The sequence below is a fragment of the Vidua macroura genome, chromosome Z (assembly GCF_024509145.1).
Source record: "Vidua macroura isolate BioBank_ID:100142 chromosome Z, ASM2450914v1, whole genome shotgun sequence".
Lineage (NCBI taxonomy): Eukaryota > Metazoa > Chordata > Aves > Passeriformes > Viduidae > Vidua > Vidua macroura.
Genome location: NC_071611.1, coordinates 58370282 through 58397043, shown reverse-complemented (window position 1 = coordinate 58397043; position 26762 = coordinate 58370282). Strand labels below are relative to the sequence as shown.

Sequence of the window (26762 nt, the reverse complement as noted above, 5' to 3'; positions counted from 1 at the left end):
CCTGGTCTTCAGCTCTACCCAGCATGCTGCAGGGCACAGAAATGGCCATGGAAACCACCTGGAGTTACCCTATCTGCCGGGGCACTCAGAATGATACAGCTTCTGCTCTGCCCTGTCACCACCAGTTCTGCCTGGGCTGCATTCTACAATGAGCACTGAGAAATCCATCGTGCCCACTCTGCAGAACACTGGTAAGATCTATTAGGTCGTCTGATCAGAGTGAATGGGAGTATCTACATTGTGTCATCACTCCCTCCAGTGAGTCACCAGAAGCCAGTAGCCAGGCAGGAGGAACTCCTGCAACTCCTGCAAATCCTTGACAGCAGTCCCAGTGATGGAGGAAAATGGCTGCCATTACCCTGTGGTGTCCCCTCCATTTTCTGCACAGGAGACACTATCCCTATCTCAGCAGGAAAGTGCAGGGCCAGAGCCCATGGCTGACATCTTACCTGAGGTATGGTCAGGATGTTTCCAATGACAACAGCATCTCCTGGACCTTGTGCTGCCCTGGCTGTGCCAAAGGCTGCAAAGAATATTCCAGGGTAAGTGGTGTCTGGTACAGGCACAGAGAGCAGAATCCTGAATGATATCTGTGTCTATGCTCTGGATGGAGAGACCTTTGTCCTGAAGCCGCAGAACAGCCTTGGGGAAGGCACGGCATGACTGGTTCATGGCCTCATCAATGTCATTGTGGGCCAATGCAGCGAGGAAGCTCAGAGGCTGCTGCGAATTCCCATGCTGATGAGGAGGAAACCCATAGACTTTCAGCTAGCACCAAGTCTGCCAGCTCCAGTTCCAGCAGTTCCAGCTCCAGCAGCTCCAATTCCAGCAGCTCCTAGATGGGAATTTCTGCCAACAGCCCTACAAGCTCCAATGTGGACAAGGAAGCTGGTACATCAGAGGCTGCCCTCCATGGAAATTGCAGTTCCCCACCATCTGTGCCTGTCCCCACAGAGTGGGACCAACCCCAGGAAGAGCCAGGGAGGGCAGTGGTGGCGGGTAACTCTGCCCAGGGCTGCAGCCACAGCCACTCCACTCCTGGCCAGGTCAGGGCCTGCTCACTCAGGAGGCCCTGGCATGCTCAAAAGTGATGGGCCCCTAGTCCCCAGGATTCTCTTCAGTCCAATAAGAGGCCAAGGCAGGGACATGCCTGAGCCCTGCACCCTTCAGGGATTGTCATCATCACTTCAGATGAAGTGATGAAACCTGGGGCCACTGAAGTCCACAGTATCTTCAGGAATCAGCCTCATCTAAGGCAATGTAAAGGGGAACACTCTAAAATTAGTTCTCCCCATTTTGTTTTAACCAATCACTTTCCACCAGTAAGGAGAAACTAAATACAAGTGGATATAAGTTAAAAAATAGCAGTTTAGTAACACGCAAAATTGAAACAGGTAAAAAACCCTAGATACAGAATTACTAAATCTCACAAACCCCTTCCCAGAAAAAGAAGAAGCCCAAAATGGTGGAAATACCCCTTCCAAGATGGTACCTGCTACAGGGAGACAAAGGGAAAATGGCATCTGACCCTCTCCTCAAGACATTTGCCTTCATAGGTGGCCATGTGGTCAGAGAGACAAAGGGAAAGGGTGGCAGCAAACTCTCCCAGGAAGGTTGGAGCTTACAGAACAGTTCTAGTGGCAGATGAAAAGAGCCAGCATGTGTGGGGTCAACACTGCCACTGGCTGCTTCCTCCTGCAACCTACCAGACTCCAGCAGCACTGGTGCTGCTGTCCTCTGTGCTGTTCCTGTGGCTGGGGGCAGGGAAACCATCTGTTGGCACTGACGTGGGGTGGCCTGGCCTCGGGACGGCTCAAGATTCACCACAGAGTTTGAAAAGGTCACTGTGAAGCAGTTTCTGGTTGGGAGATGCAGCTTTGCAAAGTTGCTACTGTTGTGAGACTAGAAAAACCCACCCTATAGACCACTCTGCCTCTGGCAAAATTACATCAGGCAAAAGAGGGCCCAAAAGGGCCCAGTCTACCTCAGCTCTAAGACAAAACCTAAGAAACAAGTAAGGCAAGATGTGAGAGAGCAAGCTAAAAGGCAAAATGGGCACTCTGCCTCTGTACTCCAACCTTGTTGAAGGGAAGAGCATCACCTCCACCTGCCCCACGATTCTGGGTCCGCTTGTGCTGCTGGGCCTTAAACACACAGTAGTAGTATTTGGGCGCAGATAGATAGGGAATACAGTAAGCTTTTTGGTCACCCAGACACCTTCCCAGGTCTTGCTTACAGAAGGCGTCTGGGGGCAGTCCTCCAGCACCAGGGGTGTTAGTAAATGTATAAATGTCCAACCCACAGCAACTGAGAGAGTCGGACATACTGAAACATGAGCATATTTGAAAATTTGTCAAAGGAATGTATGGACCAAGAATCGAAAAGCTATGGAAAAACTAGGTTCTGCCAAAGTTCTAAGTACTTGCAACCTTGATTACTAATTAGAATAGCCCACACTGTGGTCTTGGACAGAATCCACTTGAAAAAATATATTCCTTCACTGCATTAGACATGAGTGACAATGTGCCCCCTCCTCAGACCAGTGGTATGGGAAGGAGGGAACATAACTGTTTAGTTAACCCTTTAAACAACATAGACTGTGCTTGACTTCCATACAGTCAGAGCAGGGTTTGGTGAGGAGAATCCTAGGAGGCTCTGCATTATAAAGGGTGGGTGGGTCTCAGCAGGGCTGGACGCAGCTCCCATGGGCTGCCCCCTAATGCCTGGAATAGAGAGGGGAAATCAGTGAAACACATCAGAGAAGGGACACGCTCCAGACTTGTGATCAGACAGTTGCATGCCAGCTCCAGGGTGATTTCATTGCCAAGGAAAACATAGGAGGAGGAGAAGAGCAAGGCTCTGGGGCCATGCTCTGATCTCTTTCTGGATCTTTTCAACCCCATCAATCCCCTGTTGCAGTCGTCTTGCAGGAAAGCCAAAACAGTAGAGCCAGGAAGTGGCCATGAGGGGCTGTATCAAAGCAGCCTTAGTGGTTTTCCCATGGCCTTTGAGAAGGGGACATCCAAAACCCCCCAGCTGAGGAGGCCTGGCAGTGGCTGACAGCATCTTCCAAAGGCCTTGCTTTTGCCGTGTGCTCTCCAGGGCATCTGTGCCAGCCGCCCTTCTGACGGGCAATCCTTTCTTGTCCCAGCTCAACACAGGCTCTGCGATTCAATGTGCCGCTGGACCAGCATCGCCTGCAGCAGCCAGCGCTCCCCAGCTGCCAACACTTCATCCAGCAGCCCAGCCCAGCAGCCCGAGATGAGAGAGGAGCAGGGCCTGAAGACACTGAGTATGTCTGGTGTATTTCTTGTCTGCCAGAGTAGTGTGTTGTCTGCGGTTCCCGGTGTAGGCTGCGCCAGAAGTTCCCCCTCAGTCTCAGAGGCACTCAGGCCTCTTTACAGAACCTGTTGTTGTGCTTTGAGGCAGCGAGGGAGCACTCAGGGTGTTCCTGCTGCCTCTAGGGGCAGCTGGGCCTGGCTTGGCTCTGCCTGGGCTGCCTTTTGTGCCAAAGGCAAAAGCAGAGATTGTTTCTGGTTGAGCCAAAGGTCTGGCACGTCGCAAGTGACTAGGCCCCAGGGAGCTCTCAAACTCCTGACAGTGGGGATGCATTTTGGATTGTCCGGGGAGCAACGTCTCTGGTTGAAAGTGATCTCCTTGCACTGCTTTTGTCTTTCTCAGGGAGCATTGTGAGTCTGGGCGAGCCAATGAAGAAATACAGGGCATTTGAAGAACTTGGACCAGGGTAAGTGTGACGTCTACTCCATAAAACAAACCATGGGCCAGGTCGTCAACTTGTGCAATATCAAGTGTGAAGTCAGGCAAGCTCCAGGCTTTGCCTCCTGCCACCTCTCAGGACTGCTCAGTCAGAGCAGTCAGGAAGCGTCATCAAAGACAACTTGATGCTAGCAATGTCTCGCTTGCAGCACTGAGGAGCAGGACCTGGAAGATCCCCTGCCTGTGTGTCTGTATGGCCTCAAAGAGCACCTTGCCACTCAAGAGCTGCCTGATAACAGTTCTAAAAGGCAGCGTTTTCAGAGTTAGTCTTCTCCAGATTTAAACCCACATGCACACCTGTGAGAAAACCCACACACAGAGGGAGTCTCCCTCAAAATTGGAATGGAACTAACTGGGCGTGTACGTTGGAGATTTGCAGAAGGCCTTGGTCTTCATGTGGGAGCTCAGTGTTCCCTTGGACATCCTGCCCTGCATGGCAGAGGGCTGGTGGGCTGATGTGCTGTTGGCTGACAAGACGCCGCAGCCAGGCATTTTCTAAGGAGTCCAGGCAGCCTGGGGAGATCTCCTGCCTAGGCTTGCTTTCACTGTCAGCTAGAAAGGGCTTTTTTTTTTTTTTTAGAAAGGGCTTCTTTTTTTTTTTAGGGGGTTTGGAGCTGTTTATAAAGCCCTCAACACCAGCACAGGACAACAGGTAAAGTGTCAATGCCCTTAGCAGTTTCTCCTAAGCTCTGCTGTCTAGAAACAAGGCAGTTTGGCACAGCTTGCTGTGTCATGGCACAAGCACTCGCTCCATGTTCCTTGAGATCTCGTGCAGGGAGCGACTTCTCAAGTTCATGGTCGCCAATGTCTTTTTAGGTGGCCATCAAGATCATGTTGCTTCAGGAGGAAATGTCCAAGGATCTGGCTGTCAATGAAATCCTGGTCATGAGGGACAGCAGGAATCCAAATATTGTTAGCTACTTAGACAGGTTGGTGTATTCTCATGTCTGTGTAACTTTAGACAGTGCAAGCCAGAAGTGACAACGCCCTTTGGTCACTGGCAGAAAATTGAGCTGTTTATGATTTCTCTACTCATCTGCAGTGCATGGGAGGAGTTTGCACCTGGTGTTGAAGAATCTCTTCTGGCATCTGTAGCTTGGAGAGCAGTTGCAAAAACCTGGGTCAGGCCCTTGGGTGACTGAGCTGTGCCCATTCCTCTCTCTCTCCATGCTGTGGTTTTCTTCTTTCAGCTACCTGGTGGATGCGGAGCTCTGGCTGGCAATGGAGTTCATGGATGGCGGCACATTGTTTGATGTGCTCGGGGCAGTGTACCTGGAGGAAGGACAGGTAGGCGCTGTTTGTTGTGAGGTGAGGGATCCTGCTTGTGCTTCCCCCGGCCTGCCCAGGATGGTTCTTGTCAACTGGTGGTTAAGGACAGCAAAGATTTCTTGCTCTCGGTTTTCTTTTGGTGCTGCTGCCACGACACAGAGGAGAAGAAAGAGCATTCATCTGAAGTGAACTGCCTGCCAGAGTCCCCACACTCCTTAGGCTCTGTTCTTACACTCTTCCATACTGTCTGTCCTCTGGCGCTCATGCTCGCTTACTTGCTTCATTTCCTGGTTTCCTCCTCTCAGCTTTGCCTCTGAATGTTTGCCTGGAGCCTGTCCTACATTCCTTGACATTCTAAGCCCACATGCAGGTGGCAGAATTTCAAGCCAAGGGCAAAGGAGATGTCCTCAGCTTCAAAAGATAGCATTTCAGCCCAGATGGCGATGGATTCTGAAATAGGTCTAATGTGCTGCTTCCTCCTCTGCTGCCACCGGGCTTCCAATAAAATCTTTGCCACGCTGCTTGCCAGCCAAAGGTCACGTGCTTGGTACCAATGGCAGGATGGACTTGTGCAAGCTCCGATGCCTTCACTTTGAAATGTAGAAAACTCTTCTAAGAGTGTTGAAGCAGCGAGCTCTTCCTCTTGACAGCACATGATAGTGCACCCTCATTCACAATTCCCTGAGAAAGCTGTCAATCTCTTTGAGCCCTTTCCTTTCTTGTGGGATGAAATCAGATGCTGAATGTTAACTTTCCCTCCCTCCTTTCTCTCTCAGTGCCTTTAAGGACTGCATTTCCTTCATTCCCGCCAAGTCATCCATAGAGACGTCAAAAGCAAGAAGGTTCTTGTGGGCGTGGACGGATCTGTCAAATTGGGTGGGTATCCCTGCTCAGGTGCAGCGTTTCCCGTGTGTGCTGTGGGGCTGCTTTCTGATGACTGCCACTTCCCCAGAAGCACTGTTCAGCCAGTTAATGAATCGTAAGGGTGTTTTTGAAATAGCCAATGCCTTATTTCCCTGGCTCCAGCCACGTGGAAGGAGAGCTCAGCTGCGTTTTCAGCTAGATTCAGCATGGCCTTGTCAGGCTTGGGCTGGGCCATCCTTTAGCCTGGTTTGCCAGTGGCAGCTGGCTTTGACAGGGTTTGTTTTTCTCCTCAGCTGACTTTGGCCTCTGTGCTCAGCTTAGCCCTGAGTGCAGCAAGCGCAGCTCCAGAGTCAACACTCCCAGCTGGATGGCACCGGAAGTGGTGAGAGGAGAAGCCTACGGCCCCAAAGTGGACATCTGGTCCCTGGGGATCATGGGGCTGGAAATGGTGGAAGGGGAAGCTCCTTATGAGAGGGAAGCCTGTTCCAGGGTAAGGTGCAGCTTAGAAAGGGAGCTCTGTGTGGGGAGAGCTGTTGTGGCTAGGAAAGGAGCAGGTAGAGTGTCCTCTTCCATCCATGTGCTGTAGGTTTTTGAACTGATAGAAAGGAACAGGCCCCCAAAATTGCAGAACCCCAGGCGCCACTCAGCTCTCCTGCGCGACTTTCTGCGCTGCTGCCTGCAGGCAGACGAGGACCTACGCTGGTCTGCCCAGGAGCTCCTGCAGGTAAGAAAAAGCAAAAGGGCAAAAAGCCCTGTGAGCTGAGGATACCTGCATCCAGGGATCAAGAGGAGTGTGGGCCACGTGAATGAGACAAGTTACAGGACAGGAAGGCTCAGGTGGAATGTGCTGCCCTCAGTCCTCTTGGTGTGTCTTTCTGATGGCCAAGGAATCCTGTTTAGGCCCATGAGGATGAGATCATGGAAAGTAACGGTTCCTTTCATTTTGGTTTTTCTTCTGGGCAGCATCCATTTGTGACCTCAGGCGAGCCAGCGTCCAGCCTGGCTGCTCTGATCACCACAGCCAAACAAAGGCTGGAAGAGTGGAGAGGAGACACTTGCGCCTGAGGAGGCCCTTGTGCCGTGCCAGCTCAGAGCAGGGAAAAGGGGATGTATAGTGTTTAGGCAGAGATTCAGCCATCCCCTGAGTTTTTTACAGAGCTTTACTGTAGGAAATTTAATGATTTTGTAATTTTGTCAGTTTAGCTGTTCTGAATTTCAACTTCTGTTGTTTTTTTTTCCTCAAAAGATTAACTTTTAAAAATTAAGTAAATTGAGGGAGTGACTTCTAAGGGCTATAGAACATAAATAGCTTAGGTAATAGAGGAATGTCTAGCTTAGAATAGAATTTTGTAAATGCAAAAAAGGAACACGTATTATGAAATTTCCAAGTTCTGAAGGGTAGTGCATGTTGGGGTGGGGAGAGGGGAAGAAGGGAAATTATTTAAAAATAAACTAAATTTTAAAATGGAGCCCTCATCTAATATTCCAGTATTTGCATATGAAAGTAACAATTCCTTTCTTTGATCACAGCCCAAAAAAAAAAAATTAGATTCTTTCATGTTATGAGCTACACAGAGATGTCCTGGATCTTTTCAATGAATTTGCCAAGGCTTGCTACTTCCTTGAGGTCCCTTGTCTTCCTGAGAATGTGACACCTTTGCGAGTATAAATCTAGCAGCTGGAAAAATTCTCTTTCTTCCTTGTTTTCCCTCTAGGAATTCTGTGGAGGATCTACAAGGCAATCTCTGAGAATGTACCTCTTTGGTTTTGGATTGAACAGGCTCAACCTTAGATCGTAATATGCCTATTGTTAATATCTTGGTATTATGGAATAGTGTTTGTTTTATATCATTCTGATCTAAAATGGAACCTTGAATTGACAAAGAATTTTAAAGTCTTAGTGCAAAGTCAGTGACTTGAAAGTTAGTGATTCAAGTGGGTTAGCCACTCCAAATACCCACTTTGCAGACACTCAGGCTTAGAAGCAGGTTTTTTTATAACCTGGTCACATTTTATCTAATTGTAAGAATTTATCTTATTGTTACATTTTTAAGGTATATGTATGAAATAAACCTGCTAGGGATCCACACGGAATTTTCATTTGGGTGGTGTGTTTTACTTGTGATCCTACTGTTCAGTGCTAACTGGAAAAACCACACCTTTTCCTCTTACCTGTCAGCGTAATAAAACCTTCATCCTCTGTGTCCCAATACATGGAGGATTGAACCTTAGCTGAAACTTAGCAGATTGAAAAGTACACAAATGACTGCTTTATTCAAATCCGAATTCCATTTTATATGGCTCCTGATTTTCTTTTTTTTTTCCTAGTAATTTCTCTTACAAATGTCGTAATTTGCTGCTAAAACCCATGAACATGTACAATTCAGTTTTATGTTTTGGTATGATGAATGATAAAGGCAGACCAAAGGAAAGTACCAAAATTAGAATAAAATAAAATAAAATAAAATAAAATAAAGGTAGTTTCACTCCATTTTTGCCTTTGTTACCCCCAAATTTGGCTTGATTCTTAAGTACACACCATTCTGCTTCCCTTTGATTGGTGTCTAAATATATGACAGGAAAAGTGGCTTCCCAGCCTTTTAGAAATGAAAACTTTTCCCATAAAGATTTTGTGGTTTTCACTTTTTCTTTTTTTTTCTTTTTTTTTCTTTTTTTTTTTTTTTTAATTAAAGTTATGTATGACTTAATAGCAAACAAATGAGAAGAATCCATTTCATCAGTGTTGGAAGCCAACTTGATGGGGTGAAATTTGGGAGCTCCCTCTGCTGATTCTGGAGAGCAAATAGGACTCGTGTGTATCTGTATCATTTTATTTCAGAGCATTTTCTTCAAAATTCTTTTTTTTTTAACTGACAGGCATAGGTTAGGTTCTTCAGGCAGTGGGCTACAAGGAAGAATTTCCTTCTGCCACAGGAGTCAGTGCTCCTACTGCCCCATGTTCTCCCCTTCCTTCCCCTGCAGCCTGGTGAAACCTCTAGAACCCCTGTGCCAAGGAACAGCCCAACTACCCAACGGCCACAAACTGCCAAACTGCCCAACGGCCACAAACTGCCCAACGGCTGCTGCGCTGTGCCTGTCACCCTGCGGTCCCACTGCTTCTACAGCACAGGCTGTGTTTGCTTTCACATCTGTTTGGGTGCTGACAAAGTTCGTGTCTTCACTAGAAAGGTCTCAGCATGGACTGTAGGAAGGTACTTGTAGTCTTTTAAATGAAGACGAGAGCTTTCCTCTACACATCGAGATTGTAAGCACTGCATAATTTTAAGATGGCAATCTTGTAACTGCTCAAATGAGAAAGGTTTTTCATCTCTTCTTTCACCTAGAATAAAACTAATGGAGAGAAGGAAGAAGAGTTTTTAGTGCAAAATAGTGCTCCAACTCTTGAGTCACCTTCCACTGTAGCTGTAGCAGAGTACAGTAACTATCAATCCACTGTCTCTGAGAGTCTGCCACCAAATCAAGAAGGGATACAAAGCATCACAAGTGAAACGGGTGGCATGGCAGAGGCACAGAATACTGCAGGGCAGATGCAAGGTCTCCAGTCTCACCAAAACATTTCTTCAAAAGGTTTTGATGCCAATGTCAGCTCCAATAGTGGTAATCAATCAGAGACAGAGCATGCTGAAAATGGTAAGAGAAAGGGTAAAAAGAGCTGTCTTCAACCTAAGCAACTCTCATTTTACCATTGCTTATGTATCTTCATTCTGTTATGGTTTTGCTGCCGGGAAGTGAATTTTTGTAGGAAATAGTAGCCTACTGTCTACTTCAAATGAGTGGAAATGGTGTAATCATCTAGTGAAAAAAATACAACTACCAGGAAGTTTCTCGGCCTTTTGTTAGTAATTGTGATGGTTTCAATGAGGAAAAAAGTATATAAGAATGATGATTTATACTGGACCTGACAAGAAAGGCCCAGAACAATCTGTAATACCTTGTGTAAGGAATATTTATTATAGCAAGATGAAAGCATTTTGAGTGCCCAGCTTACAAGTAGAAGATGTTTTTTCATGCATAAAACTTTATTCTCTGTAAGCTATTTAATTTGGGGGAGAAAGTGCCAGTTATGCATGTTTGGGCAACCATTGCCTCTTGTGAAGTTAATGTTCTGAAAAATGGAAGTTAAGCTGATATCAAACATTGACCTTCTTAGCTGGGTTTTACATTCATGTGATTTTGAGATTCATCCTGAGACCACCAGAGAGAAGAGGATAATAGACACAGCCAACACTTGTGCACATGATGTCAGTGTACTGCTGCCTGCATTTTAACTGTTGGCAAGGCAGGATCCAAAAGCTTTTTTGTGAAAGTGACTGACTCTTTTGCATCTCTATTTTGTCAAAAATACAGGTGCTTTCACTGTGCTGTAGTGCCTGAAAAATTTTAACACTGAGGAAGTAAATGCTTGTCCGACTAAACTCCTGAGATGACAGAATTGTTTTTTTCATTGCAAGAGATTTCAGTTAACAATTAACTGAATTTCCTCAAATGCCCTTAAAGTGTGTTACTATAATTCATCTGGAAATATTGTTTTAAAAGAAAGCAATAAAATGTGTTTTGTTCAACAAAGCTGAGAGTTTGGAAGAGGTCAATAGACAGCTCTCAATAAATATATCCCTCTTGTTTTGTTAATCACAGATGTACATACTTTGAGAAAAACACAGAGAAATGCAGGCTTTTTTTAATTGTTGTTGTTATTTCTGTTTCTACTTTTTGGGATCTTTTTCCTCCTTTTTAGTGTTTAGAGGCCAAAAAAACCTTCAAAATGCTCAGGGAAGAGACAGTTCCTCCAAAAAGCAGAAAACAAGCCTCAAAACATCTCTGAACATCAAAAAGAAGAATAAAAGTAGTAAGTACAGCAGCTCAGTGTGAAATAAAATATGTGAAAGTACCATGTCATTTGTTTGAAATGAATATTAAAAAAGGTGAATAGGAACTAGGATGTAATAATCAGTCTTGCAAAGTCTTTTAAAGATGATATAGCTCCATAAGTAGTAATTTTGGCACCTACATGAGCACATTACAGTGCCTCTTTGCCTTATTTTCTGATGCAGGCAATTTATTTATGGCCCTGATTCTAAAGCAATCTGCTGTTGTGATCCAGTTGGAGAGTAGAGTGGATTATGGCTATACAAACCTTGAGCAGCTGGATCATATTCAAGAATCTCCTTCCAAGAAGTGTGTCCCTATCCTACCTCCTTATGTTCCTGCACACACACATTCAGTTAAATAACTTCCAGTTTTTGGGATGGATTGTGGAGCCACGGTCTCCTACTTTTATCAACCTTTTATGTCTGTAGGACTTTGGTTCCCATAAATCCACAGAACAGACTTGAGTCTACGTGCACAACAACTAACTGGCCAGTGTTTCCAGTGCAAGGAATCCCTTTCCCAGCATGCCAGAATTAGAGGGGCACCATTACAGACCAGGTTTGCGGTCCTGTACACGGGCATCCGTGGTGCAGAGAGCTGTGTGCCAAGCTGCTACACCAGGATGGATTCTGTCGTGTTAGAGTGAGACACCTCCTGGTAAACCTTGGGTTGGGTGGGAAAGTTGCTTTGTTTTCCACAGGAAAATGTGAGCAAAGTGGAGAGAGGGAGTCTGATCTAAAAGAACATGATAATCATTTGCCCAAAGGCTGCAAATGGAGTTTTCAAGTGTGTAAGTATCTTCTTTGAAACATGCTTCTTGTGGTCTTGCAATATACTTTAAGAAGACTTTTGGAATTTTCTGGTTTTGAGGATTTTTTACCTCTAAAATCACTCCATCCCCAGTTTGCTTAATTTTGTCATATATCCTGATAGTTTTCCTTTCTTGCTGTTTTACTCTTTGTTCTCTGTTTCTTGTTCCCCCTCTAAGTTTATTAATCTTTAAATCTTCCCTTTCCATTTTGCCATAATGAACCAGGACTTGTTTAGTATTTCTTGTAAGAAGAAGTTTCAGTGTGTTTGTGTCAGTCAAGGTAGTGATAATAAACAGCAGTTGCTGTTTCTCAGCTTTGCTGCCTGCTACCTCAAAGCACATCACTAAGATTTGAGTACCTCTCCCCCCTTCATCAAAATTCAGAAGGCTTGGGTACTGCTGCAATGCAATAATTAACAGAAATTGTTTAACTTGCAGCTGACTTGCAAAATTTGAGTAGCACTGAGTGCATAACAATTCTCCAAGAAAAAATGCAGGAAATCCAGAAACGCTACCGGTTGCTGAAAGCTGAGTTGGCTGCCATTGACCGGACAAAGCATTTAAAGAAAAAAAAGCTGGAAAGTAAGTGCGGGAACTAAAATCTACTTTTAGACAGCTAACTTGCATGTCATGTTACTAAGGTTTTAACAAGAGCTGGGTAATCTTTAGGGAGATTACTGCTGTTAGGAGTGTGTTTAAGCTTGCTGTTTTTCTGAAAACACTGGATACAGTTATTTTATGACCTTTAGAAGGTCCAGATCAGATACCCAATGATGATGTAAGGGGAGAAACATTAACAAGGCAGTCAATCCAGTTAATTCTGTTAAGGCAGAACTATTTTATACAGGAAACAATATATGAAAAATAAACTCTTCTAAGCAGCAAACAAAGTATGGTTTTCAATAACTGCTCATTTTTTTGTCAAGTTAGATACATTTCCTGTAGCATTGCCTGTGTGCCTACTTAGTGCTTTCCACTTAGGATTAGGGATTTATTTCAAGAGTGTAAGGGAGATAATCAATAAAATGTCTCATTTTTCTGAAGCTGCCACATCTTGCTGCAGAAAATGTTCTAGTGTGCCTTCTGCTAAGAGTGTTAAAAGGATAATTTTCTCTATGTCTTATTCATACATGCATTTAAGAGTTCACTGAGTACATGAAGAACAGGTGAAATCACACTAAGATTGTATGGCTGCAGCCATTGCAAGAGAACTGCAGTTGCTACTTGGTTGCCAGAGGAGGTACAGATTCAGTGGTGGGACAAGGTCCTATCTGTGCCGACTCCCAGAGGAAAGAAAGAGAATAGCTGACTTGTTGGTGGGTCAGGAATGAGCTCTGATCTGCATGGTTTATCAGTCAGGGCTTTAAGGGGCAACAATGCCAAAACTGGGGGAAAGAGGTTTTATTTTTTCATCACTAGGCGTTAAATACTGAAGTCAGTATATATGTCCTCATTTTGTCCAGGACAGGGTTAATCTTTTGCAGTAGGCAGGAGGAAGCATGGCTAGGTTATTCCACACCACCTTATATCACTGGAGCAGAGGAAAGGGACTTTGTTCTGGAGAGAAAGAGTTCTTCCAGTCAAGAAAATGTGGCAGAGGGAGCTAATATTGTCTGTTATCTGGGGGGTTTTTACACATGAATTGTTTCTTTTCTTATACCCTCTGACACTAGTATTGCTCTTATCATTTGGTTTTATATCTCATTGCTGTTTCAAGTAAGTTGTTCTTATCTTAACCAATGACCAGTACTTTTCATGCCTCCAATTCTCCTCTCCAGCACACTGCAGCAGTGTGGGGGAGCAAGAGAGAACAGTGTGTCGTTTGGTGAAGTCTCAGTGGGGACATTGAACTGGGAAGTACCATTCCTAAACCACAACAGCCTTGTTTGCCTCCTAGTATAGGGCTTGAATGGTTGAGATAATAACAGATCTGCCCAGTGTGAGCTGGAAATAATTTGATCTAAACATTAGTTGTATTAGGTACAAGCCACTGGTCACAATGCTGCTTGGTCTACTCATGTGCATGTGCTACCTAATCCCGTGGTGGGCTGACTCTGACTGGATGCCAGACACCCACCAAAGCCTCTCTATCACCCCCTCTACAGCTAGACAGGGGAGAGAAAATATAACAAAGGGTTCATGAACTGAGGACCAGGAGAGATCACTCACCAAATACTGTCACAGGCAAAACCAGCTAGAATTAGGGACATTAACTGAATTTATTACTAACAAAATCAGAGGATAACAAGAAATAAAACAAAAACACCTTCCCCCTACCTCTTCCTCCTTCTCAGCTCTACCTCCTCCCCTTCAGCATCACAGGGAGATAGAGGATGGACAATCAGTTCATTGTGTGTTTCTGCTGCTGCTCAGGGAGAGGTGTCCTTCTCCTGCTCGAACATGGGGTCCATATTGCTGGAGACAGTTCTCCATTAACTTCTCCAGTGTGAGTTTATCCCATCAGCAACAGTTCTTCACAAACTGCTGCAACAGGGATTACTCTTTCACCATGCGCTTCAAGAACAGGCTGCTCCAGCATGGGTCCCCCAAAGGGTCACAAGTCCTACCAGGAAACCTGCTCCAGCATGGGTTCCTCTCTCCACGGGTCTGCAGGTCCCTGCCAGGAGCCTGCTTCAGCACAGGCCTCCCATGATTTCACAGCCTCTTCTCAGCATTCACCTGAGTGTGGCTCCTCTCCATAGACTGCAGGTGGATCTCAACTCCCCACTTACCTTGGTGTCTACAGAGTTGTTCCTCTCAAATACTCTTCTGCTCTTCTCTGGCCACAGTTACATCTGTGCAATAACTCTTTTTTCCCTTCTTCTTAAATATTTTGTCACAGAGGCATTATCATAATTTCTGATTGGCCCAGCTTTGGCTAGTGACACACCTGTCCTGGATCTAGTTGGCATTGGCTCTGCCAGACAGTGAGGAAGGCTCCAGCAGCCTCTCACAGAAGCCATCCCTGTAGCCCCCCAGTACAAAAATCTGGCCTATAGAAACTCAATACGTTTCCATATATGCCCATCTGTGTGCCCATCGTGTTTCTCTTTTTCGGAGCATGAAGAGGGATCAGGATTGCTCTGTTGCACTGTCTGATATCAGCTGATAACGTGATAATATCAAGGGTCATTTGGGATGTGTATTCAGTATTGCTCTACCACCCTTAACTAAGGCACCACCCTTGGGGGAGTCCATTATTAAAAGTATCCAGTCTATGGGGGGGGGGGGGAGAAGGAGAATGGTTTTCCGCAGCCTTTCACCCCCTTTTCCCCCTTCAGCCTATTACAACAGTTTTTAAGAATTCTGAATTCCCTTTAGATGTTAAGGAAAGTATGTTCATGTTGCCAGGTCTGCTAGGTTTCAGTGCAATGCACACCATATTTAGAGTCAAGAAAGATATCTAGGGAGGTTATTCAGAGATCTGCCCTGAAGTGGGATAGTAATGAATGGCATGGAATGTAGGAGGACATGAGCCAGTGTTGGGAGGACTTCTCCAATGGTTTAGCAGTTCACCCATGAACAACTACAGGAACCTGTAAAAGTGATGAAATATTTCAAAGAAAAATGCTGTAGTAGCTCCAGAGAGGCATGAACTTATGCAACATGTTCTGTCCTGGCTACTGTTTACTGGACACTGCTCAACAGCAGACATTACCCCCAGGAGAAGGAGAAAGAAAGTAGACCAACCAGCACCATGGCCACTCAAACTGCTGCTGAACCAGAGGAGCAACCCCTGCCAGTAGCAGTCAATCCTATACAGAAAAAGAAATCCAGCATGTAATCAGTTCACTTCATGAGGAATGAAGAGGAAGTAGAGCCCTCAAAACAGGAGGAAGAGGCAGGGCCAGAGATAATCACCCAATCCCAATCCCCAGGTGAGCTGTGAGATATACAAATAGATTTTAACCGCTAGTCAGGAGAGCTCCTGGTGACCTGGCTGGTCTAATTCTGGGATGTTGTGGCCCATGATATGATACTGGATGGCAGTGAAGCCAAGCAGCTGGGATCTCTGTCCTGGAATATGGGCATTGACAAGAGGATTGGGAAGAGCACAGAAACTCTCAGCCTCTGGAGACAGTTCTTGTCAAGTGTGAGGGAAAGGTATTTTCTCAAGGATGATCTTGCCTGGTCTCTCAGAGGACCCTTCTGCTGTGGGACTCCTGAGGGTTGAAGAACAACAGGTGCTGATGGCTACTACAACAGTGCAGTGTCAGCAATATCACACCAACCAGGACTATTTGACCCCCATGCAGGAGATGATTTGAGATCAGGAGAGCCAGGGAGTGGTCAGCAAGATTTGCTGACCCTTTAGTAGTCATTATACATTATGGCCAATGTGTAAAGTCCAATGGAGAGCGGAGACTGAAAATAGACTGTTGCCCCAGTGGTGAAAACACAGCCCCACTATTTGCCATGGGCTGATCCAGGCTGCACTAGAAAAGGGTGAGGCTCCAGAACACTTGCAGTACATCAATTATATTGTATGGGGCAACACAGCAAAGGAAGTTCTTGAGAAAGGGGAGAAAATAATCCAGATCCTCCTGAAGGCTGGTTTTGCCGTAAAGCAAAGCAAACTCACGGGACCTGCCCAGGAAATTCAGCTTTTAGAAGTAAAATGGCAAAAGGGAATGCCATCAGATTCCAATAGATGTGGTAAACAAACAAGCAGCTATGTCCCCACCAACGAGCAAGATGCAAGCACAGGTTTTCCTAACCACTGCAGGTTTCTGGAGGATGCATATTAGAGATTGTGGTCAGATTGTAAATCCTCTCTATATATGGAAGAACAATTTCAAGTGGCGTCCTGAGCAATAACAGGCTTTTTAATGATCTAAACAGAAGATTCTTCATGCAGTAACCTTTGGGCCAGTCAGGATAGGAGTGCATGTGAAAATTTTGCTTTACACTGCAGATAGGGAGAGTGGTCTTTCCTGGAGTCTCTGGCAAAAAGAACCCAGGGAGACTTCAGGATGACCAGTTGGGTTCCAGACTTAGAGATACAAGAGATCTAAGGTGTGTTACACCCCACCTGATAAAGAGATCCTGGCAGCTTATGAAGGGTTTGAGCTGCTTTGGGAGTGATTGGCACCAAAGCACAGCTCCTCCTGGCACCCTGACTGCCAGTGCTGGGCAGGATGTTCAAAGGGAAAGTCCCTGCCACACATTATGGCACTGATGCTACATGGAGTAAGTGAGTAATGCTGATCACACAGCAGGCTCAAATAGGGAAATACCAATCACCCAGGGATCTTAGAAATCAAGGAAGCCAAATATTTTGGACTATGATCAGAGGAGGAGGACCTCCTCTGTGGTGTTGTGCTGAGGTGATGTGCTGAGGAGGCACCACCATATAAGGAAAATGCCCTCATCATTGACAGTTCCTGCCATATCTTGGGGATAAATCAAAAATGGGAAGCTGCTATTTGGAGTACTGCATGGCAAGTTACAGAAGCAACTGCAGGACAAGGTGGATCAAGTCAATTTGCAGAGCTGAAAGCCATCCAGATGGCTTTAGATATCACTAAACAAGAGAAATGGCCAGGACCCTACCTCTACACTGACACTGAACAGTACCAAATGCTCTGTAGGGGTGGCTGGATCAACGGAAAAAGATAAATTAGCAGCAGAGAGGTAAACCCATCTGGGCTGCTAAAGTTTGAGAAGACATCATTGCTTGGGTAGAAAATCCCATCACATAGATGCACATGCACCTGTGAATTGGGCTACTGACGAACATTACAACAATGGACAGGTAGATTGGGTTGCCAAGATTAAAGTGTCTCAGGTGGGTCTGAACTGGCAACATAAGGGTGAATTATTTCTGGCTCATTGGGCCCATAAGGCTTCAGGTAATCAGAGAAGAGAGATGGAACAATACAGATAGGCTCATGACTGAGGGGTGGGTTAAAGGCTCATGACTGAGGGGTGGGTTAACCATGGACACTATTTCCCAGATTATCCTTAGCTTTGAAACATGCACTGCAATCAAGCAGGCCAAGTAAAGCTTCTGTGGTATGGGGAACAATGCTCAAAATATAAATATAGGGAGGCCTGGCTAGTTAGACTGCACTCCCACAAACCTGCAAAGGCAAGTGCTATGTGCTGACAGGGGTACCCTGTGCCCGAACACCATCTCGAGTCTTGAAAAGCAAAGCCTGTGGTGACATGGAACCCCAGAAAGAGCTGAGTCAGACAATGGGATTAATTTCAAAAGTAGTCTCAGAGACCCCTGGGCCAGAGATTACAGTATTGAGTAGGTATCATATTCCTTACCGTGCATCAACCTCTGGCATGGTCAAAACCTGTGTACAGTTTGGGAGAGCCTCAGTGGGGCACTGAACTGAGGAGTAACATTCCTAAATCATGACAATATACCAGTGCTTACTGAATGGAAAAACATTTTATCTACTTATTTATAAATCCTTATAACCTGTGTTTTCCTCTTCCTGTGCAGGGGCTGCTGCCACATCAAGTTCTTCACCAAATGGAATGCCAGCGGAATGCAGGTGACAGCAGGACTTGCCAAATCACTTTGCAGTTAACGGCTGCTGAAGGCCACTCTTTTTAATCAGTACTGAAAACAAAATATAAGGATCCATTAAAAGAAGCACACAAACCCAACCAACCACCCAACCAAATACTGACTAATGTTTACAGGTTTGAATTAGATTTAAAATGTTAGTCTGTAAACCCAGAGTACCCATTAATTGGAATAAAACTACAGCACTTTGCCATATTTAAATGTATTTTAAAATTTTGATTAAATACATCATAAAAAAACCAGCTAACAAATTGTATTAAGTACTGATGTATGAAGATTGTATTCAATCTGCTTGAAGTATTTCTTCATCATAGATTAAACAGGTATATTTTTGTGTTTTCTTGTAACTTTTTCTGTGAAAACAACAAATACTTAATTTGTAATGCTTATTTTGAGCTTCTAAAAGGCTTCAAGAGAATGTGAGCTTATAAAAGTTTATAGAAAAAAGCCATGAAAGCTATATTAAGTTTTGCAGAAAAGGGAGAGTTATGCAATATATTGTACAAATATAAGCAAGAACCTCTGAAATAAAAAGGCATAGCTTTTGAATCCCTGATTTTGTTTCTAACAGGTTAATTAACCAACCATAGTATCTTAATGAAAATGACATCAAGCTGCTGAATCTGTTGATAAATGGTTAATTCAAATTCATTCTCTCTTTTAGCAGAAAGCAAAAGTGTGGCCCACCATTAATGCAGCACCAGTCAAAACAGAGCTGAATTTTGATTCCTGTTCATTATGGTAGTTCAAAAATGTCAAAGCAAGCTCCTGAAAATATTTACTGACTCCTTGTATCATATGTCTTGAGGTCAGATTCATTGGAATCAAAATTGGAATAAATACGCTAGTGTTCTCTGCTTACATTGTGTCTGACTAGTTCAATTAACCAAAATATTGTTACACCTGCAAAATTACATGTTACTGATAAGACTGCTAAATTACAATGATAAGCTTTGGAAGCACTGACTGTGTTAAGAATTACTAGTGACCTGGGACTGACAGGAGTCATTGTAATAATTTCAGTGAGGATATTATACCCAAACCAGAATGAGCAAGTATATTGAAATAGTAGGCAGGAGGGAATTTTCCCTTTACTAAGACAGATAGCCAGGTAGCGGAACTAAAGATCACTGCAACCAGTGCTATCCTAAAGAAAAACAGAAAGCAACACAAACATAAATCTGAACAGAATCACCACTGTGCATGTCATAACATGCATTTATCTTGCAGTTACCTTGCCCTAAACTTAAAGGCTCATTCAGTTTTCTATCTTTTGAAGTCTAGGGTTATTATTTTAAATGACCTACATGTGGTAGCACCCTGAATAGCATTCTGGAGAAGATCAGCATCCACAGGAAGACAGTGCAGTATGATTAAGCACTTGGATTTCTAGGGGAGGAAGAACAAAAACCATGACTACTTACTTACTGAATGGACAAGCTTATTAGCTGCACTTCAAAGCAACAGGCTACGGGAATAATGAACGCAAAGCAAACCGGACCCACCTGGAATACTTTGTATTCTCAGCTGACAGTGAAAAAATGTTTCATCTTAGAAAAGACTTACAGTGTTTTGCATGCATAAACTCTTTTGAGGGATCTCTGCAGACCTGTGAGTCAGGAATTGAAATGTCTTCCTAAAAGTCTTAGCACTCCTTCTGGAGTGAATGGAACAAAACACAGCCAATCAAGCAAGAACTGAGGCAGTACCAAGTTGTTTGGGCTTTTTCAAGGCAACAAACTCCTGAGAGAACAAGATGTTTGTGCTGTCAAGAGTAAAAGCTGCTTTTGAGTCTAGATCTACTCTCCTTCTCTCAGAAATGTGACTATTTCCAAAACGGAGTGAAATAGAAATCACGTGCATACACTGGAACAAAACCAAAATTTTATTCTACAATAACCCAACACAGTAGTTCTGCCTTGACTAGAAGTCTTTGAAGTGTTCTCATTTTTTGTGAAAACTCAACTTATTTCTAGGAAAGAAAGTGTTTGACGCAAACACCCACAGATGATGCTTCAATTAAATCTAAGTCTAAAAAAATTTATCTTTTTTTAATGCATGTATTAAAAAAAAGCTGGAAGAAGAAATGGAGACAGAAAGGAAAAAACCAAACATGCTCAAAGAGTAATGGTATAGATTGCCAGGACACAATCTAAACACTGCAATCACAGATGACTTATTCAGAACACATGAGCCAGAAGCTGCACTCTCCCTGTGAGAGAGGAGGGATTCCCTCTCTCTTTTAACAGGCTACAGCAAGAGGTTCTCACTGCTTTGGGAGCTCACACCCAGCTAGCTAGAAGAAGGCAGCTTTTCTGTCAGATTAAGCCAGGCAGAAAGATCCAGTACAGCAGCTTCCTTGCAGAATCTTGCTCTTGAGCCCCCTTCTTCAACTCTTCTTTCTTCTGGTGATGGGAAGGAAAAGCACGCCCTGTCCACATGAGCCCATGCTGCACCCACCTTGTCTACAGTGACAAGCAGGCATCTGTGATTCCTCTCCAAAGACATTTACATATAGAAGCCAGCTGAGAGGTGTACTATGGAAGCATAAGCTGCACTGGGAGCATGGCATCATACCAAAACAGCAATTACTTACAGAAATTATCCTAAAATAGTAGCCTGCAATATCTGTCACACTTTTATATCACAGGAGAACAGATGGAGACACAAGACTCCTGTTTACTCTAAAATGAGTGCTCCAAACTATGCAAGCAGCCACAGGCACCTCCCAATTAGAGTATACACAACATCATCAAGTGGTGAAAGCAGAGTCATCCCTGACACCAGTGAGAAGTTTGAACACCAGCCTTGGAAATTTTTAGCCCCAGAGCATGAAACAGGTCAGGTCTGTCTGTTCTTACTTGCCAAATGCCATTGCAGGGCCTTGGCTGTATGGAAGCATATCTGCCAAGCAAAATGGTCCACACAAGTTGAACCTCAAGGCCAGCAGAACCAAAGGCTGCTGAGCATCAAACAGATGCACCCAGTCTGAAGGGCTTTCAGAACTCTACAGAACTCTGCCACATGGTTTCCAATTACACAGACTTTGAACAAAACATCCAGCACAGTATCTGCCTATATGCCAAAGCACATTAACATCCTGCCTCATGACCTGTGTACTATATAGACTTGGGCCAGAAACAAATGCAACAGATGTAGAAAAAATGAAGACTGATGGCAACCAAAACACAACTGTCATTTTTCTACTCCATCAAGTAGTTATAAAATTATCAAACTTGTGTACTCACCTAACAGAACACAGTAACCAACAAAGAAAAAGCATTTTATTCAGAAGAGGTTCAGGGGTCTTTACAAGAAAGTCATGATTTCAACTTACAAAGTCAACATTACCACCAGCACCTTTCCTAAAGAGTTGTCTTTTGTAAAATGTCAAGTGTGTAAGTAAAGCAAACAAACGATCCATACCCAAACACATTTCTACCCCAAAATCTCTATTTAGATTTTGCATATATATATAAAGTACATTTGAATATCATGTCTTCATACTTCAGGTCCTTCTCCTCCAGGAACCAGCTATAAAAGAGTAAGACATTTTTGCATTAGTGCCATAGAGTTAAGCTTCACAAACCCATACATGATAGCTTGTACTTTACAACAAACATTTCAGGACATTACAACATTTTAGGACTTTACAACAAACATTTTAAGAGACTTCATGCTAGACCACAAAAGTGGCTTTTTGACTCTCCCAACAGAGGAAGTCAGTTATTGCCAGAGATGCACAAACCAAAAAGGCGGCAGGGAGTAAATCAGCATAGCACCTCCTTGTGAAGGAAGTAAAGAATTGAAGAACAGAAAAAAAAAACCACAAAAGGAAAAACACGAGGAAAAAAAAACATTAACCACTACTTTTACTGATATTTTTTTCATTATCAGCTGAGCACTTCTAAAGAGATCTTCACTGGTTTTGGGATCAAAATAAAAGTCTAAAGCATGGACTTCCTCCATGGGGAAGATACGTCCCCAGAAGAGACACGATATCTAATGCAGACATGTATCTATGTCTTGCTGAAAATTCACCAGGTTCTTTTTCAAGGGCAACACACCCCCAGCATAACTGGATGGTAGGAACTTCACCCCATACAAGGAGTCAGAACATATGCTGTCCTTTCAACATGCAGAACCATAACCAAAGCAGAAAAAAGGCTTAGAAATTAACACAGGATGGCACCTGCTCCGACACACAATGGAGAAGTGCAAGATAGGTAAAACAACACAACGGAGACAATTCCTCATTCATACAGAGCCAACTTAGACTCAAATCTTTCCACTTGAGCCCTCCTCTTCCCACAAAATTAGGAATGCCCTTGTATTGGAAGTCCAGGCTTTGTGGCCAGCTATGCAGATAAGCTACTTGAAACTTCCTGATGTAACGGAACTGCCAGGAAAGCTCAGCTTAAAGGAGTTGAATACAATCACCAGTCGATTTACAGGCACAGAAAGTCAACACATGCAGCCTCTGATGACTCACCATAGTTATGTTATTTCCATTGAGCAGAATCTGGTCCAGCTTTGTGATTCTTCTGCCCTCAGGTGTGATCTCACTGAAGGAGCGTTAGAAAGAGTAAGTAAGAACACAGAACCAAGGACAATGACTCCAGATTCGACCACAGAACCAACAGAAATCTCTGCATTAAGGTGACCATTGTTGGAACTCACAAATAAATCAGCTACACTGCAGCATGATCTTGATAAATGAAGCACCTAGGTACAGAAAGCTAACTGAAAAGGTCTCTTCTACTCAGCACATGGAGATGTGTATTCACCCTCTAAAGTTTGACAATTTCTTGAATATGACATATCAACATGATATGATAAAGTAAAAATATTTAAGTTGGCTACGTTGCTGAATCTTTGCCTAGGTCTTAAAGAAGTGTAAAAACAAAATTTACTACTGGAAAGTTTCTCACACAACCCATGCAAAATTAAGACTACAAATACAATCCCCATACAAGTATAAGCCATGCAATAGCTACTCTATTACATGGCTGTCCTAAACAGATCACCTTCTATAGTTTCAAGTCCAATGTTAAACTAGTCAGCTGGTAATTATTCCATAAATGTAAAAACATTTTTCTAGCAGACCTTACATAGTATTTTGTCTCAGTGAACCAAACATTAAATAGCAACAAGAGGCAGAAAACATACTTACAATTCTGTAACATCTTCCAGCACCATATCTGAAAATCCACTTTCAAGGAAAATAAGGCCCAGATTTTAAAGCTAGACTATTTAATGCTATTTTCATTTTATGCCAAAATGCGATTTTGCCTTAAAGTTGAAAATAGCAGAATACAACCGATCCATATGAAAAGGTTCTATTCAGTGAACTCAAAACTCTCAAGAGCTACACATTACTTAGGCCATAGCACAAATCAGACAGCCTTAAATGTCCATCAAAGGATACTGACGAAGTCATCAAATCCTAGAAGTGTCCCAACGATTTCTTTGTCGCTCTTCATCACGATGTGAATGCGTGAACCGATGCACTTGTCCACAAGTTCTGTAGATACACAGAAAAGCATAGGTTCTACAAAGCAAGTCTTTCGTGCCTTACGGGTTTTTCTTCTGTTTTTTACACAAACAGAGACACATTCCACACAACCTTACACACTCCCCCTCCACTCTCCCACACCAACCAGCTCCCCCCCCGCCCCGACATCCTTACACCCATCCCCACTCCCACTGGCCTCCTTCAGACACTCCCATAGCCCCACACCTCACCTCACCCCCCAGACCCCAACACCCCCACACCTATCCCCTACTCCCGCCCCTCTTTTCCACTGGCCCCAGACCCCGATATCCTCCCGGGCCGCGCGCGGGCCCCGCCGCTCCCGCCCCTCCGCTTCCCGCCAGGCGCCGGGGCAGCTCGGCTCCCCAGAGGGGCCCGCAGCCACCGCAGCCCCCCGGAGAGGGACCCCGGGCCAGGCCCCGACTGGGGGCCCCGGGAATCCCCCATCGTTACCGAGTGGCAGGAGCTGGGACGGGTTGGACACCGCGCTCGCCGCCATGTCGGAACCGGCCCTGGCCAATGGCCGCCGCCACCGCCCACAGCGGGAAGGGCAGGGCCGGCAGCCGCACCGCCCCGCTGCGGCCGCAGGGCCGCCCGTGCTCTGGTCGCGGTGTCGGCGTGTCTCAGGAGTCCCGCTCTGCGCTGCTTCCACGTAGAGAGGAGAGTTGAAAGAAGCCCCCTCTTTTCCCCCTTCCTTCTCGTCCTGCCGGCCCAGGCGAGCAGCGCCGGCGGGGCTGCCGCCATTACTGATGTGCCCCCGCGCCAGGACTGCGGGCTGTGTAGTGTGTGCTGTAGTGGCTCAGCTGCTAGAACATCACGGAAGCAGGCAGGTTGGAAGAGGTCTCTGAGATGACCGAGGCCGGCCCCATTAATCCCACCATGTCAGCCAAAACATAGCACTCAGTGCCACATCCATTCTTTCCTTATACTACTCCAGGGACGCTGACTTTACCATCCTCTTGGGCAGCTTTTCTGTGAAGAAATTCTTTCTAATGTCTAACCTAAACCTCCCCAGCACAGCTTGAGGCTGTCCTCTTGTCCTGTACTTGCTACCTGGGAGAAAGAGACCAACCCCTGCCCGTCTACAACCTGCTTTTGGGCAGGTGTAAAGAGTGTTAAGTTCCCCAAGTTTCCTTTTCTTGACACTAAACAACTCAGCTCCCTCAGCATCTCCTCAGGGAACTTGAGTTCCAGTCCTTTCATCAGCTCTGTTGCCCTTCTCTGGACTCACTCCAGCACCTCAATATCCTTCTTGCAGAGAGGGGCCTGTTGCCAGATGAAGAATTGTTCGCACAATGGGTGGGTTAATACAATGCTTATTCTTCAAAAACCATTGACCTATGGAACTGCGCAATGCTTATTCTGTAGGAAGAAGAATGGGAAAGCAGCCAGCCCAGTTGTGCCAACTTTTACCAGTTCACTAGGCCATCAGCTACAACTTTGGTGTCCCTGACCACCAGGGATCACCGAAGAGACCCTCAGGACAGAACACATGGAGAGAGGGGAGGGAACATATATTAATGACTTCAGAGAAATTATTTTCATATATATGTTTCTTCTAGGAAATCCTATCAATATGTATGTAATACAGTATATCAACTAGAGCTTTCTCTGTACTCAGCATGAATAAGATTTTGGAGGACCTGTCCCCTCATGCATTCAGCTGAATAAAGAATGCTGGCTTCTTAAGCTACATTAATGTTAAGGAGTTTTCATTTTTACTGACTTTTGGTAACAGGCCCACAGCTGAACACAGGACCAAAGTGTGGCCTCACCAGTGCTGAGCACAGGGGGACAATCACTGCCTGCTGCTGCTGGCCCCACTGTTTTATGTACAGATTTTCATTCCCCACATTTATCCATTGACTCACTAGAGGTGGGCATGTGGAGGCACCAGCTGGCATCACAGGAGTTGTGTCAGTGGCAATGGGCTGTGAAGGCCCAGGCAGTACTCTGCTAGGAGCAGAAGAACACTCAGTAGGCATGGGAGTATTCTGTTGGCACTGGGAGGTAGGAGGGCATTGGCCACAGCTTTGCAGAGGGGAGGGAGGGCACTGACTCCTTCCTTGCCACGAAACTGTCAGCAAGGTAACACTGAATCCCACTGATCATCCATATCCCAGCTCTTGCAATGGCCATTGTTGTTTGAAGGTAACCATTTCAGCATCACTAACTTCTTTCTCCAGGCTCCATGCAAGGATATGCCAGTTTTGCCCTGACACCAACATTTAATTTTACATGTGAAAATGAACTGGCATTAGAAGTTGCTTGCTGTCCTTACTCATTGCAATTTTTATTTTCATTTTCTTTCTGGTATTTCCCAAGAGGCATTGAACCCTAGATGAATCCACTTTTTAACATCACATGAGTCTACACTACATGCTATTCTGTGTCTATTTGCTTTCCCCCAGCTTCTACTTTAAATATTCCTGTGGGAGCCTTTGAATTTTTAGGGCCAAAAGCCTTACTTCAATAAGATCAAAGTGCAGCCTTTTCCTCTTGTTCAGACTCCTCTTGCCCCAGAAGGCTTCCTAGTGCTCCATGAACCTAAGTCCTTGTTTTCTGCATCTCATTTGGGCACTAAGACTCTGGATTTCTGTGTATTCCTGTCTTCATGCATGCAGTTGACAGTGTCGCATAGAGTGCAACATCCTCATCCTCAGCTGAAACTTGGCCCCTTCCATTGACCACCATCGATGGAACAAAGTTGGATCAAAATACCAATTTGTGACCCTGGAGCCTCTCATCTTGGTGTTGCACAAAGCCTACTGCCTTTGTGCCCAGCAGCTGCCTCTCATTTAATTTCATTTAATTTGCTTTTAATTTTTTTTTAAATTAAAAGCACAGGTAACCAGGTCTGTAACAGAATTTTCTGACAGCATCAAGTTGCTCCTTGCTGTTCTTTATGCTCCTTGCTCCTCCAAGGTGCACTGCAATCTTTGCTCTCTTGCCTAGGAAACTTGGACAGCCTGAGGACATCGTAAGTTTCAGAGGACTGCTACTGCCCTGCAACTCTCCTGAAGGTGTCTGCATTTCTCTCTGCTGCTGCCATTTGGAAAGGTCTCCAGCTGAGA

The 26762-nt window shown here is 44.7% G+C and overlaps 3 protein-coding genes across 8 annotated transcripts; 2 read left to right on the top strand and 1 right to left on the bottom strand.

Moving 5' to 3' along the window:
* Positions 1-243: 243 nt before the first annotated feature.
* Positions 244-7266, top strand: LOC128822650 (serine/threonine-protein kinase PAK 3-like). The gene is given in 11 exon segments (XM_054004423.1): positions 244-999; positions 3152-3212; positions 3215-3292; positions 3682-3745; positions 4381-4429; positions 4594-4706; positions 4968-5085; positions 5823-5922; positions 6204-6400; positions 6497-6634; positions 6874-7266. Coding segments are annotated over 11 exon segments (1284 nt in total). The 5' UTR covers positions 244-735; the 3' UTR covers positions 6976-7266.
* A 1717-nt stretch (positions 7267-8983) lies between these two features.
* On the top strand, positions 8984-19016 carry LOC128822643 (AT-rich interactive domain-containing protein 4B-like). Of its 2 annotated transcripts, none has more exons than XM_054004409.1 (7): positions 8984-9122; positions 9255-9561; positions 10667-10777; positions 11501-11590; positions 12050-12193; positions 18069-18120; positions 18823-19016. In XM_054004409.1, the coding sequence occupies exons 1-7, from the start codon at positions 9108-9110 to the stop codon at positions 18872-18874; spliced, it is 771 nt and encodes a 256-aa protein (XP_053860384.1). In that variant the 5' UTR covers positions 8984-9107; the 3' UTR covers positions 18875-19016. The 2 variants fall into 2 exon arrangements, with proteins under 2 accessions (XP_053860384.1, XP_053860383.1); XM_054004408.1 differs by having other exon boundaries at positions 18820-19016.
* LSM5 (LSM5 homolog, U6 small nuclear RNA and mRNA degradation associated) lies at positions 17996-24275 on the bottom strand. Of its 5 annotated transcripts, XM_054004418.1 has the most exons (7): positions 24142-24275; positions 23584-23679; positions 23329-23356; positions 22648-22720; positions 21663-21689; positions 19463-19544; positions 17996-18188 (listed from the first exon to the last, which is right to left on the bottom strand). In XM_054004418.1, the coding sequence occupies exons 1-7, from the start codon at positions 24185-24187 to the stop codon at positions 18142-18144; spliced, it is 399 nt and encodes a 132-aa protein (XP_053860393.1). In that variant the 5' UTR covers positions 24188-24275; the 3' UTR covers positions 17996-18141. The 5 variants fall into 5 exon arrangements, with proteins under 5 accessions (XP_053860393.1, XP_053860395.1, XP_053860397.1 ...); XM_054004420.1 differs by lacking the exon at positions 19463-19544 and having other exon boundaries at positions 18101-18188; positions 21640-21689; XM_054004422.1 differs by lacking the exon at positions 19463-19544 and having other exon boundaries at positions 18122-18188.
* Positions 24276-26762: the final 2487 nt, after the last annotated feature.

Coding starts and splice junctions, on each gene's coding strand:
- LOC128822643 (XM_054004408.1), top strand. Junction 9,562..10,666: donor GACAGAGCATGCTGAAAATG/GTAAGAGAAAGG, acceptor CCTCCTTTTTAG/TGTTTAGAGGCCAAAAAAAC. Junction 12,194..18,068: donor AAAGAAAAAAAAGCTGGAAA/GTAAGTGCGGGA, acceptor CTTCCTGTGCAG/GGGCTGCTGCCACATCAAGT.
- LSM5 (XM_054004418.1), bottom strand. CDS start 24,187: ATGGCGGCGAGCGCGGTGTCCAACCCGTCCCAGCTCCTGCCACTCG. Junction 23,680..24,141: donor GTCCCAGCTCCTGCCACTCG/GTAACGATGGGG, acceptor GTGTATCTACAG/AACTTGTGGACAAGTGCATC. Junction 23,357..23,583: donor AGGATTTGATGACTTCGTCA/GTATCCTTTGAT, acceptor GTGGATTTTCAG/ATATGGTGCTGGAAGATGTT.